At 40.1% G+C, this 13,411-nt stretch overlaps 1 protein-coding gene across 1 annotated transcript; it reads left to right on the top strand.

Moving 5' to 3' along the window:
- Positions 1-253: 253 nt before the first annotated feature.
- Positions 254-13,034, top strand: LOC126375993 (uncharacterized). Its single transcript, XM_050023133.1, has 13 exons — positions 254-432; positions 845-922; positions 1,190-1,327; positions 2,447-3,596; positions 3,739-3,879; positions 4,550-4,661; positions 5,129-5,272; positions 6,540-6,685; positions 7,139-7,305; positions 8,141-8,261; positions 9,446-9,561; positions 10,490-10,607; positions 12,900-13,034. Exons 1-12 carry the CDS (start codon positions 343-345, stop codon positions 10,598-10,600), a joined length of 2,514 nt encoding a protein of 837 aa, XP_049879090.1. The 5' UTR covers positions 254-342; the 3' UTR covers positions 10,601-10,607; positions 12,900-13,034.
- Positions 13,035-13,411: the final 377 nt, after the last annotated feature.

Genomic DNA, 13,411 nt, shown 5'->3' with positions numbered 1-13,411 from the left:
TCATCATCACCTTTCATCATTTCATTAATCATCAAGAAAAAAAATACGTCAGACATGGCTGTATGGGCATAGTTCCCTTTGCCTTACCCTTCGGGGAAAACAAAAACAAAAAAAAAAAAATGTCACCTTTGAAATGTCAGTTTAAAATTTTATACACAATAATAGCTAACACAACTACTAGAGAAAAAGAGTTGGACGATGGTTGGACGTATCAAGCCTTTTTATGCATCCTCAACTCTTATATCTCATTTTAATTTAGTAAATAGGACTTGTTTTGGTGGGCGAGAGAGGACGTTATTATTTTCTACTTTCGTAAATATTTTATTGGAATAACAATGGAAAATGATTAATGATGATATTAACGATTACTTGCCGTCTATTCTAAATCCAAGAGGAATCAAAAAACAGCATGGAGACCTGTCGTTAACCCAAGTAAGTGTTTGTTTACTCACATTAAAGTAGGTAACAAAATACTTTTGTATTTATTCCTATGTACTAAACGTAACATAACTATAAGCATAAGTAACCGGCGGTCTTTAGAAGATAAGATAAAGACAAAGAATCTACATCAACTGTGTGTTAGGATCGGAGCAACTGGAATTCCATAGTCTGCTTACCCCGGTGGGAAATAGGCATGAGTTTATATATGTACATCCCACTAATAAACACTGAATCACAAACCTGTTTTGCATTGCATCTAGGCATGATTTCTAGGTGACAGCACCCATTAATTTAAAAATAAATGGGTTTTATTATTTAAGAATATCTCTATATCTTACTTTTTAATATGTTGTGCTTCACACCATATTCTAGTATATATTTCTGTTTGTTTATATTTTTGCAGAACTCAATTGTAAGCCGGTGCTCATTATCACTGAAGAGGAAGAATGGAGTTCCTAATATAAAGAAAAGTCTTCATAAAGTGAGTATGAGTTTCACCTTGTAACTATTGTCTGTCTGAAAAAATTGCTGTAGAATAATTAGGCCTCCTGTGGCCTTGTAGGAAATTATAGAATTAATTTACAGCCATAAGGATGTGGCGGGCCCAACTGATTGACCAGCTAGTTCCGCCCACATGCAACAGATGGCGCCACCATTCAATAATGCAGTCCTGAAACACGCTATCGAAGTTTACACAGTATTTATAGTATCATGGAGATATGCACCTAAGACCCGTTTTTTTTTTCAGCCACACTTAGCTAACAAAGAGAATGCACATAATATCAATAATTTACCAAGAGAAACACCAAATGCCAAAAATGTAGATAAAGACAAGAGTAACCAAGGTGGTAACCTTGACTTGCCTACCACTCTGCAGCTCCATCCTGTAAGACCTTTTTTTATTTTACACCTCAACAATACTAATGTCTCATATTTTACGTTTTACTTATTCCATTCAAAGATCTTGCTTTGATTATTTGTTCTCTTTAGAAATCTTTATGACCAGCAATAGTTCTTTCGGGATTCTGTATGGGTTATGCTATCGCTCATGATATCACGCCTCTTCCCACGGGCTGCAACTAATGGGCCGTGTTTACGGCGACATGGCGTGATGTGTCGCGGCAAAGCGTCCTGCGTTAGGTGGTTAGGTGGCTGTACCTAACGTAACCGGACTCTATTACTAAGCCTACACAATCTGTCCATCGTAACTTTAAAGGGTTTGGACGCTTGTATAATTATATTGAGCGCATTGAGCTGTACAATGAAACTCGCTAACCGCAACCATAGAATAAAGAATAATACTACGTACTTATAGACTAGCACGATGGTAGATCGGAACCCTCAGCCCCACACCACTTCGTATCGGGCGCCGAACTAGATTTACCTCACGCCTTCTGAGTCTTACTTTAGTCTAAACGGCCGTAATCCGCTAAAGCGTAAGGTGGAGCGTGCGCGATGTATTTGTCTCGCTCGCACTTAAGCGGTAAGGCGGCACACGGTAACAATGAGATTTTTGTATGGAGAATCCGGGGTGCGCCGCAACTCGCGTGTTCTGTCATGTGTGACATTGAATTTAGCAAACGCGTGTAAAATCGCTTCTCCGTAGACGCTTTCATACATCGACATATGTTTGAATTTAGAATGGGCCGCGCTGCCTACGCGCTCACGCTATGCACGAGGTCCTAATTCTCCGTAAATACGACTTTAGAGACAGCGAATGCCTACCTACCTACCCCTAATACCTACGTAGATAAATGTCGTCTGGCTATTGGTCGAAGCCCGTGATATATCTCGTCGCGTGCTATGCATAACCCATGCACCAGGGACTGTTCAGCATGTTCAGAAAACTCATATATTTTTGGGAATTTTATTATTAAGGCCTCTAAATATACGTACCTAGTAGGTACCTCATATATTACTTTGTATTTTTATCTTTATTTGTGGAGTAGGGAAAGGAATCATATCTTTCAAAATCTAACTTACCTGCTCCTAACAATTATTTTAGGTATGTCCACTGGAAAAAGAATTTCGCGGCCATGAATTACCAAATCAAAATAATGTACAAAATAAAAATAATATTATAGAAAGTAGCATAGGTTTATCTGCTGTGGAAGACCTTATTACAGATAAACAAAACATTGAATCATGTCCAGTTAGTTTTGAAGAATTAGAAGTACAAAAAAAAGATGTTCAAGATAGAAACAACAATGAATCTCTCGTGGCTCTATCTTCAGCCACTGAGCTGAATGAAATCAATGTTTTAGACAACAGTACAAGTACAATTGAATATGAATTAACAGAAAAACCAGTGATATCAGTGTCCTTTGGTGTCACGAATTGTAAAGCATTGCATGTCAGTACAAACACCAGTAATATTAAGAATATAGTTGTAACTCGTAAGGATTGCGGCATGGATGTTGATTGTGATGTGATAGAATGCTCAGATATATCTACCGAGAACGACCAAAATGAGGTGACTCAAACCCTCGGACAGAATACACCAAAGAAGTCGGCCGTAGCTGTCAGCTTAGAAATAAAAAAGAAAAAATCAACTGAAGAAACTGTGACAGAAAACTCAAAAGTTCTAATTTTAAACACTGATGCCATCGAGAGACTGTCTCATGTCATTGTTCAACCACCAAATTACAAATTAGTGAAACGGCAAATTTCAGATAGCAGTAAATTCAAAAATAAAGGCAAACGGAAACGAGAGTCTGTTAGGGATGGAAAAACTGTGCGTGGGGATAATTTGAAACAGAAACGTATCGATTGTTATTTTGGTACAAACACTGAAGTTTTGAAGGGGACTGTGGAAAGTGTGAAAAATGAGGCTGTAGCTCGTGGTGATGATGAGGAAATGAGCAAGAATCTGGGCGTGGCGGACGCTGTGAAGTGCGACCGCGGGCGCTCGGCTAGCAAGTCCCGGCGCGAGAGCACGCTGTCGCCGCGCACGCGCGTGGCGCCGCGCAATGAGCACGTCAAGAACAGCACGTCGGACGCACGCGGCACGCCCAAGCTGCGACACGACAGCGCCAACTCCGCGCCCTCGCCCAGGAAGAACTTAGACTCGACGCCCTTTACTTTGCCGACCAAGTCGACATCTAATAAGGCTTCCATTTACCCTAAAAATATACCTCACTATAAGATTGTGGCAGGTACCTACGTTGATTATTCTAATTCTGCTTCAAATAAAGCGACTATTTTCTGTTGAGTTGTTTCGAGCTTGGAATCTTTGCATGTGCCAATTTCGACCTAAATCAGTCGCAAAATGCAACATAGTAAACTGTGATGTTTCAGGCACACATTTCGCGGTAGACGCGTTCTCGTATGGGGATGTTCCGAACGTGAAGCATTACTTCCTGACGCACTTCCACTCCGACCATTACTCGGGGCTCAAGAAAACCTTCAACAAAGTCTTGTTCTGCACTAAGATTACTGGTGAGGCTTTGTAAGTTTTATATCTCCGGTCTTGTGCGTACTCCGACCAGTCGAGCTGTGCTTCTGGTGAGCGTCAGTCAGGATCGTTAGACCACCTCTTTCGGAGTCTGCTACTTCAGCCCGCGAACAATGGAAATATCAAGCGGGGAGGGCTTTGCTCAGCAGTGGAATGTGAATTTTTCTAGGCTATATTGATTAAATAAATCGTGTGAGTCAATTTGGACTTTATTTATACTGATGACATAAGCACTGTCAGAACTCAAATACGAACAGGCAAACGCAGGGTGCCAAGCGGAGACGCAAGAAAAGGTAGTATCACTGATGTCAGTTACCGGCTCGATCATCTCCCTAGCATTGTCCCGTTTTCACAGGGTCCGCTTACCACCAGTTTTTTACAGAAGCGACTGCTTGGCTGACCTTCCAACCCGCGAAGGGAAAACCAGCCCAGAAAATGCATTTGTCGGGAATATGGGTTTCCTCACGATGTTTTCCTGATGATAATCATTTATGATCCAAACATGAAAACAAATTCGACATACATTGGTTTAGGCCTGTGCTGGGATCCGAACTTGGGACCTCATAATGAGAGGAAAGCGGTCTACCAACTGGGCTACCACGGCTCATTTAATTACTGGCTCGGTCGTGATAGTAAAACTAAGTTTATTTCCAGCCGACCTCTGCATATCACGGTTAGGAGTGAATCCGAAATGTTTACACATAATGGGTTTTGATGAGACCATCACAATTGACGGGATCGAAGTTACGGCTGTGGATGCTAATCAGTAAGTTAACATTGGGTTCCTACTCTATACGGCGTTCATTATTTACACTGGACAAAAAGTCTTGCTAAGTAGACTGCCACGGTATTTATTTTTCTTTACTGTAATGCTATTTTTAGTTGTCTATAAAACGCTGCAAAATGGATTGACTACTATTTAGCCCAAAGATAGACGCATGTTTAGTGAGATGAACTTATAGAGGCTATTTACATTGTTTCATCTACATTTAATCTGCCTTTATGCTGGACTACTGTTATATCAATAAAAAAGATAAAACGCGTGCTGCTTATCATCCTTGGCATGTCGTAAAAACCGACACGGTTTAACATGATGATACCTTTCATCATACACGGTTCGTCATATCTGTCTTCGTATGAAGAGTGACTGCAAGTTGTCTTGTGATAACTTGTGTCTGGCCACGCTGTTAGGGATTGCGGGCGTGAATCTACATTTGGACATGTCTGTTGTAGTTGCCCCGGCGCAATGATGCTAGTGTTCACACTACCGTCGGGCAAGACGCTGCTACACACGGGCGACTTCCGCGCTTCGCCCAACATGGAGTCATACCCCGTCTTCTGGAACAAGGACATACACACCATCTACCTGGACTCGACGTTAGTTGACATTGGCCTCGATTCCTGCAGACACCTCGTAATTTTATTTTAAGTTACATCCGTCATTTTCTTATCCGCCGAAAAGGAAAGGGACGGATGATTGTCAACAAGTCCGTGCTTCGGAAGGCACGTTAAGCCGTTGGTCCCGGTTACTATTTACTGATGTAAGTGAGTAATCGTTACGTGGGCTATGTCAGGGCCTTTGGCAGCTCAATAATAACCCTGACACCAGGGTTGATAAGAAGATTGTCAACAAGTTAATTTTAAAACGAATGAATAATCCGGGCGAATAAAATAGGCATCTCGTTGGTATGCAATCCGTTTGACGTGCTGTCTGCTTGAGTATGTCGGGTTATTGGTCGGTGTAAAATTTTAGACGGTTGTTTTAGATTTCTGCTTAAAATTGACATATGTGTTCCATAAATGTTATCCCTGTCGATTGCCCGTCCCTTTCTTTTTCAGCGGATAAGAAAATGACAGGTATAACTTAAAATAAAATTAGATGGCGTCTGCAGGAATTAGCACCAATATTATACTGTTTCATCTGTGTCCATCAAATACAATGCTCACCAGATAAGCACTAACCCGGCGAGAATGCATAAAGTCTGATGGGAGTGGAAGAAGCGAGAGTGGTGTGTCAGGATCGTAGTAGATGGGATTCCGCGGTGTCTGCCTACCCCAATAGGAGGAAGGCATGATCTTATGTATGTAATGCTCTGTAGGTCAATTGAAAGCAGACGTTACGCAATTGAGTCAGCTTGCTTCTCAAAGTGGGGGCGCCGGTTCGAACCCCATACCGGATTTCACCAATCTAACACAGTTGGCGCATTATGGCTGCCTGTCCATTTAAGCGGAGCGAGCTTGCGGAGCGGTAAAAGGCATAAGTATTAACCAATAGGATTAACCAATCTCTGTCCACTGCAGCTGAGCGGAGTTTTTATGCAATCCTATTGGTTAATATTTATCCGTTTCACCGCTCCGCAAGCTCGCTCCGCTTCAATGGACAGGCAGCCTATAGATGGCGACATGGCTCACCACATATCACGTTGGTCACGCAAAACTCGGTGAGGTGTGGGTACTTAGTTCATCTTGCGATGGATATACCTCTGACTGCCTCAATAGGCTAGTTTCCAACTAGTCAAATCGGTTACTTTTTACTAAACGTCAAGACACGAAATTACTATGGAATCTGTATGAAAAAGCACACTGTGACGTCATAAAAAAACGTGAAAAATTTTTAGACTTATTTCGTTATTCTTGATTATAGGTACTGCAATCCTCGCTACGACTTCCCGACGCAAGACCAGAGCCTGGAGATGGCGCTGTACCACCTGCGCCAGAAGAAGATGTCGCTCGAGAAGACTGGCAAGAAGTTCTCCTCCGTGCTCATCGTCTGCGGCACCTATACTATCGGTGAGTCGACGTGTTCAATTGAGTAGCATCAAATTCAAATTTAAAAATATCTTTATTCAGTAGGTAACACAATAATTGCCGGCGGAAATTAGATATTTTCGTGTAAATTTTATAATAATAATGTGTTTAATTTAGACAACATTACATAGTCGATGTTAATACCTTAACCAGATAGTATACAGAATAAAAAAGAACCGGAAGAATTACGAATTTATCTATTATTTATCTAGGTCAAAGATATGAGTCTGATGTACAAGTATATATCTTATTTATTATATATAAGTATATATATATTTATATCTTATTTAATGAAGAAAATCATTTGACTAGTTGGAAAATAGCGTACTTATTACAACCAGTACGAATTAAGGCACCTCGCGTCTAGGGGGTATCTTGATTAGCAGAAGGTATAGTAGTAATAAAGTAGCATAATATTGTGCATATCATGTGCAGGCAAAGAGAAGTTCTTCCTGGGCATGGCGCGGCGCGTGGGGTGCTCGGTGTGGGCGTGCCCGGAGAAGGACAAGGTGCTGCAGGCGGTGGAGGGCCGCAGCTTCGGCACCGCCTCGCCCGCCGCGTGCCAGCTGCACGTGGTGCCCATGCGGGACCTGACGCACGAGGTACATAGATATCTTCTCCTTTGATTTAAGGCTTACAATAAGGAATAATACTACTTATATAATTTTTTTTCAACGTCTTTTTGACCTCGCTCTAAAAAATCGACAACACATACGACATACATTATTTGGAACGGAAATGGAGTTTACTCTAAACTAGAAAGATAAATAATAAAAATCTCAAGTTTAAAATTTAGGGGGGTTCGCGTTTTTTCTTATTAACGGCAGGTCTCCGCTCCCCACCAGCGGCCGAGGTTTACCATTTACCTTCCCCCAATTCGTCTTATTTTAGTCTCATCATCAATCGTATATAGGCGTCAAATGTCATACACACAGACGCGCGTGTACGATAATATCAATGTATAGTGTCTGTGTAAAACAAAGTCTTTTTTATGAAGTGTCCGTGGTGGGCTGAGGGGCCACGCCCTCGCGTCAGGGTTTGACAGTTGTCAGTTCAAAGGAAATTCCTAATTTGACAGCAGTCGCATATTGTCATATCGTATTCACTCATATTTCGTGCATGCTAACCTACCTATAAATAATAATAATTATTATTATACGGAAAATTGCACTTGATATTAACTCAGAATCATGGTCTGAATCATCCCCCTGAGTATTCGTTACAATGTCACTAATACCCTGTATAATGTGCTATGTGTGTGTCCGGTCACGAGCATTAATATGTACACAATATGTATACACTGATACATATGTGTACACTTTGGTACCATGTCACATTAACTTTTTTGACAAAACTGTAAGTCTCACTAAATGTCAAATATGTTAGTGCGACAGAGTCCTAAAGTGGGTACATTATATTGCTCATGGCTGTCCATAGAAGCTACGCAGCTACCTGGAGAGCCTGCAGGGCGCGTTCAGCGAGGTGGTGGCGTTCAAGCCCAGCGGCTGGGAGAACGGGAAGAACTCCACGCTCGAGAAAGACCTGGTCACTATACATGGTGAGTTGCCACTACCTTCCTTCACACTAGTCGGCTTCCGATTGGTAGCCCTAATCCGTTTTATCGTCTGTCCGTTTGCCTGTCAAAGAGTCTCAAGTTCAACGTTTAAAAGGCTGTATCTTTTGAACTATACTTGATACCGGGTTGATGTTTGCACAGAATATGCTTTATTATAGCGGATATTACATCAACTAACAAAAAATCTAAAAGTGAAAAAATTAAGGGGGCCCCGTTACGTTTGTTTTTCAACGTCTTTTTGACCTCGCTCTGTAAAAAAAACGACAACACATACCATAATACATTATTTGGAACGAAAATAGAGTTTACTCTAAACTTGAAAGATAAATAATAACAGTGTTACTACTAAACACAAACTAAAAATAAAATAGGTTTGAAATAGTATTTCGCGCCACGATAGAAGTCGGCGGATTTTAATGAAACTAACTTGACAAGTCATAATAATTCTATGCAGAATCTGCGACAGTAGCGCCGCGGCCTTCGGGACTTCTTTCGTATACGGATTATATTTTAAACATAGTTTATCTTTTAGTCTTTGTTTTGTAGTAACACTGCATAAATCTCAAAAAGTACATGTAAAGATTTTTGCAATGTCGTTTTTTTATTTTGTAGAAAAACAATAATACCTATTAGCGTCAAACTTAGTGTCATAGTAGCGTATATTCTAAAGTATAAAATAAAATAATAAAAAATATAAGAATATAAAAATGAGAGTGGTGTCCATATTTACATAAAATAAAAAAAACATACATACATAAACTCACGCCCGTAATCCCAAATGGGGTGGGCAGAGCCACAAGTAATCAAAGACAACTTGCAGCCACTGTTGATACGAAGTCCTAAGATGGATATGATGAACCTCATGGTGATAAGGGATCAGCCCATCGCCCATAACATTAGTCCATCATGTTAGAGGACGCAATCCCTCTGTCGGTTTTTACGACATGCCCGGGAAGACAAGCAGCTGAACGTGTTTTATGTTTTTTATTTGCTCCTAGAACAGCATAGAAGCAAACAACATCTTATATTTGCTCTATTATAATTAATAATACTTATAAGCGTCAAACTTGGTGTAATTGTAAATTGTAAGATAAAAAAAAACTAGTAAAAAATAAAAAGTTAAATTAAGGGATCAAAAATGACCATACATTATGACTACGTGCCAGGTATCCCGTATAGCGAGCACTCGTCGTTCTCGGAGATGATCCGCTTCGTGAAGTTCCTGAACCCAAAGCAGGTGGTGCCCACTGTGGACATCTCCGGCGGCATCAAGGCTGTACAGGTATCTTAACTGTCATTTTTTTATAATCATTACTCTTTTTGATCCCATATCTGCAACAGTAAAGAATTTCACGCTATCTGTTCTGGGGTCAACCACAACTACAGTGCCCCGCAGTACAGGCATGAATATAATGTACCCACTGTAGGACTCTGCCGCACTAACATATTTGACATTCAATGAGACTTGCAGTTCAATTTGTCAAAAAAGTTAATGTGACATGGTACCAAAGTGTATACATATTAATGCTCGTAACCGTACACGTTCATCCGACATCGCGGACATGTAAAAGTAGAAATAGAATAGGAATTGTTTATTATAAAAGGACGCCACACACAAAGACAAGACAATAACATGACTTAAAAAAAAAACACAAAATAATTACAAAAAGCACAGGAGGATGTTCATTAGAATGATCATAAGGTGATGGTGGACGTCCTGAGATAAAAGGGCCTCACTCAGCACAGGTCGCACCGTGAACCACGACGCTGGTTGAGTAAAGACTGTGTGTACTCCACACATGATGGGCCATTAATAGGGTGATAGGCGGATCACCATACAGTGAACCATATCCCAAATTATTGGTGCATTAAATCCCTCTTATACTTTTTATCGAATCATCAAAACATAATTATCTATTCGAAACAACTTTAAAACTTTTTTTATCGTGTCTAAGGGTTGTATTAAAAAACTAATCTCAGCTTCGAGACTGCCCTCAAGATCATGTCAACGTGACAGTTCCCATATAAAAACAGAGACTTGAGCATGATCTTGAGGGCAGTCTCAGCTGAGATTAGTTTATTAATACCACCCTAACAGTTTGTTCTTCGCGCTCTCTTTTGTTCTTTTTTCTGTGGCGCTGCCCATCCAGTTAAGCAGCACGGTCGAAGTCATGTCTGTCTGTTTGTGTTACGTAAATGTGTCGTTTCAGAAGTTCTTCCCGTGCCCGCTGGTGCATAAGGAGGGGTCGGCGGCGCAGAGCAAGGTGACCGACTACTTCAGCATACAGAACCGACAACAACTGCCCGCCGGCGTCACTTGATTATAAGGTCAGTCAGCCCAACTTGTTCTATCGTGTGGGTTGTGAGGTGGAGTACCAACCTCATCAACCCTGGTGTTAGGGTTACTATTGAGCCGTCAAAGGCCCCTGACATGGCTCATGTAACGACTACATGCTTAAATCATTAAGTAGTAACCGGGACCAACGGCTTAACCTACCTTCCGAAGCACGAATCATCTTACTTTCGGAAAATCAGGTGATCAGCCTGTAGTGTCCTAACCAAACTAGGGACCACAAAGTAATTTTTGTGATATGCCCCACCGGCAATCGAACCCAGGACCACAGAGGTCGTTATCCCACCAAGGGAAAGCCCAACAATTACCATCTCGAACATTGATATATAAGGACCGTAGATAAAGCATCATACAATAATACGACGGAAACTTGACGCTAACTTATCACTATACAGGATGTTAGTGACATCGTAACGAAAACTTTCGAGGGAAGATTCAGGCCATAATTCTGAGTTGATATGAAATGGAATTTTCCATCGCATGGAAAGGAAAATAATTGAAAAAAAAACACTAACATTTTTATGAATTTTCGACAGGAAAATTCCACTTGATAACTCAGAATCATTGTCTGAATCATCCCCCTCAGTATTCGTTACGATGTCACTAACACCCTGTAAAGGTAAAAAAATACCCACCGGGGTATGTTGGGCCAAAGGACAGAATGTCCAAGGGGTCATAATGCCCAGACGTTAAAAAGTCTATAGCTCAATACGTCCAAGGGCCATAATGTCCAATGTGTCAAAATGCCAAGGAAATAATGTCCTTTTGTTAAAATGCCCAGTGGTCTTAACATCCAGGTGACTTAAAACCAAATTGTTAAAAAGACAAACTGATATTAAGTCCATTTGTCAAAATATCCTATTGTTAAAATGCCCAGTTGTCATAACATCCATGTGTCAAAACAACAAATTGTTAAAATGTCAATTTGTCATTATGTCCAGTTATCAAAACACCCAATAGATAATATGCGCAGCTGTCATAATGTTGAATATCAAAACACCCAATAGCCGAAACGTCTAGTTGTTATAATGGCCCCGATTCCTGGAGACACCGTCTAATTTTATTTTAAGTTATATCCGTCATTTTCATATCCGTCGAAAAGGAAAGGGACGGATGATTCACAGCTCTTAATTTTAGGAAGAATGAGTAAATGAACGTGTCGGGTTATTGACTGATGTAAAATTTTTAGACGGTTGGTTTAGATTTGTGCTTAAAATTGACGTGTGTTCCATAAATTTTATGCTTGTCGATTACCCGTCCCTTTCCTTTTCGGCGGATAAGAAAATGACAGATATAACTTAAAATAAAATTAGATGGTATTTACAGGAATTAGCACCATTGTCCAGTTACTGGAACCACAAATCAATTGTTAATTACCCTCCATCTATGCAATTTCTGGGTCTCCATACAACGACTCGCTTTATTTACTACACCAGTAGGGTTCCGAAGCCGTTAGGTAATATACTACTAAAATTGTGACTTAGAGACTTGTACACATTCACTATAATGGTCTTATATCATCTGGACATTATTACTCCTTGGGCATTTTGTCATTTTTGCATATTAACAAATGGTCTTCATATCATCTGGACATTATGACTCCTTGAACATTCTGACTCTTGTACGTATTGACCAAAAGTCTTTATATCATATGGACATTATGAGTCCTTGGACCATCTGACCCTTGGACATATTGACTTATAGACTTTTTAACGTCTAGACGTTATGGCTACTTGGACCCTCTGACCCTTGGACATATTGCCTTATAGACTTTTTGACGTATGGACATTATGGCTCCTTGGACATTATGGCCCTTGGACGTATTGAGCTATAGACTTTTTAACGTCTGGGCATTATGACCCCTTGGACATTCTGCCCTTTGGCCCAACATACCCCGGTGGGAAAAAATACGTAGGTACGGTCGTCGTTTTAGCATTTATAGCGCAAGGTAACGCGGTCGGGTTATACAAACCCACATGTTGTCAGTTCGTCGTCAAACCGCGTACTGCAGAATATCAGAGCATGCTATTTGTGCTCTAATTTTTTGACTCCAACCAGACGACAAGAAGTTCTTTTTTTAAAAAAAAAATACTCTTATACAATTTAGTAATTTGGCTGCCTAATATCAGTTCCCAGACAGCTAATCCCATGCATTCATATCTTCTAGATAATCACTAATTTTGTAATAACCTTTTTTACAAAGTTTCTGTTTAATTACTGTCTTAAAACTGTTCAAAAAAATTCTGAATGTCATTCGTTTGTTGCAGGTATTACTATTTATAAAAATTATACTAAGCTGCCATTACATGACGTGACTGTGATGTATTTTTGATATTATTATACTTTAGCGTTATAATATTTATAAAACGTTGATTTGTTTGTAATAAAAAAATTGCTAAACATCCTTGGAGTCTTTATTCGGGTGTATAGATTTTCTAATAATTACCTTGATTTCAAAGTATATCACGTTGGTCTAACAGTAAGCTCGGTGAGTACGCGGCACGCCCCTTCTCACGTCATATCTGCTCCAATAATATTATATATTAGTTCGAGTTATTAATTTAACTTTATCTGATGTACAATTTTAACTAACAGTTGTCTGTCCGAAGTGGGCTATCGAACAGGGGGGTAAAAAGCCCACATCGAGAGGCAATTCACATTGGGTCATGCCTTGGAAAAGCTTCGCTAGTAATTGATGGATTTTTTTTGTTATTTCGTGGATTGAAGTGTTATGTTTTTTCTTGTTGAGTACAAAATACTAAATACGAAAATCCTTTAT

This window comes from Pectinophora gossypiella, chromosome 20, assembly GCF_024362695.1.
Source record: "Pectinophora gossypiella chromosome 20, ilPecGoss1.1, whole genome shotgun sequence".
Taxonomy (NCBI): domain Eukaryota; kingdom Metazoa; phylum Arthropoda; class Insecta; order Lepidoptera; family Gelechiidae; genus Pectinophora; species Pectinophora gossypiella.
This window is presented reverse-complemented; position numbering and strand designations above follow the sequence as displayed.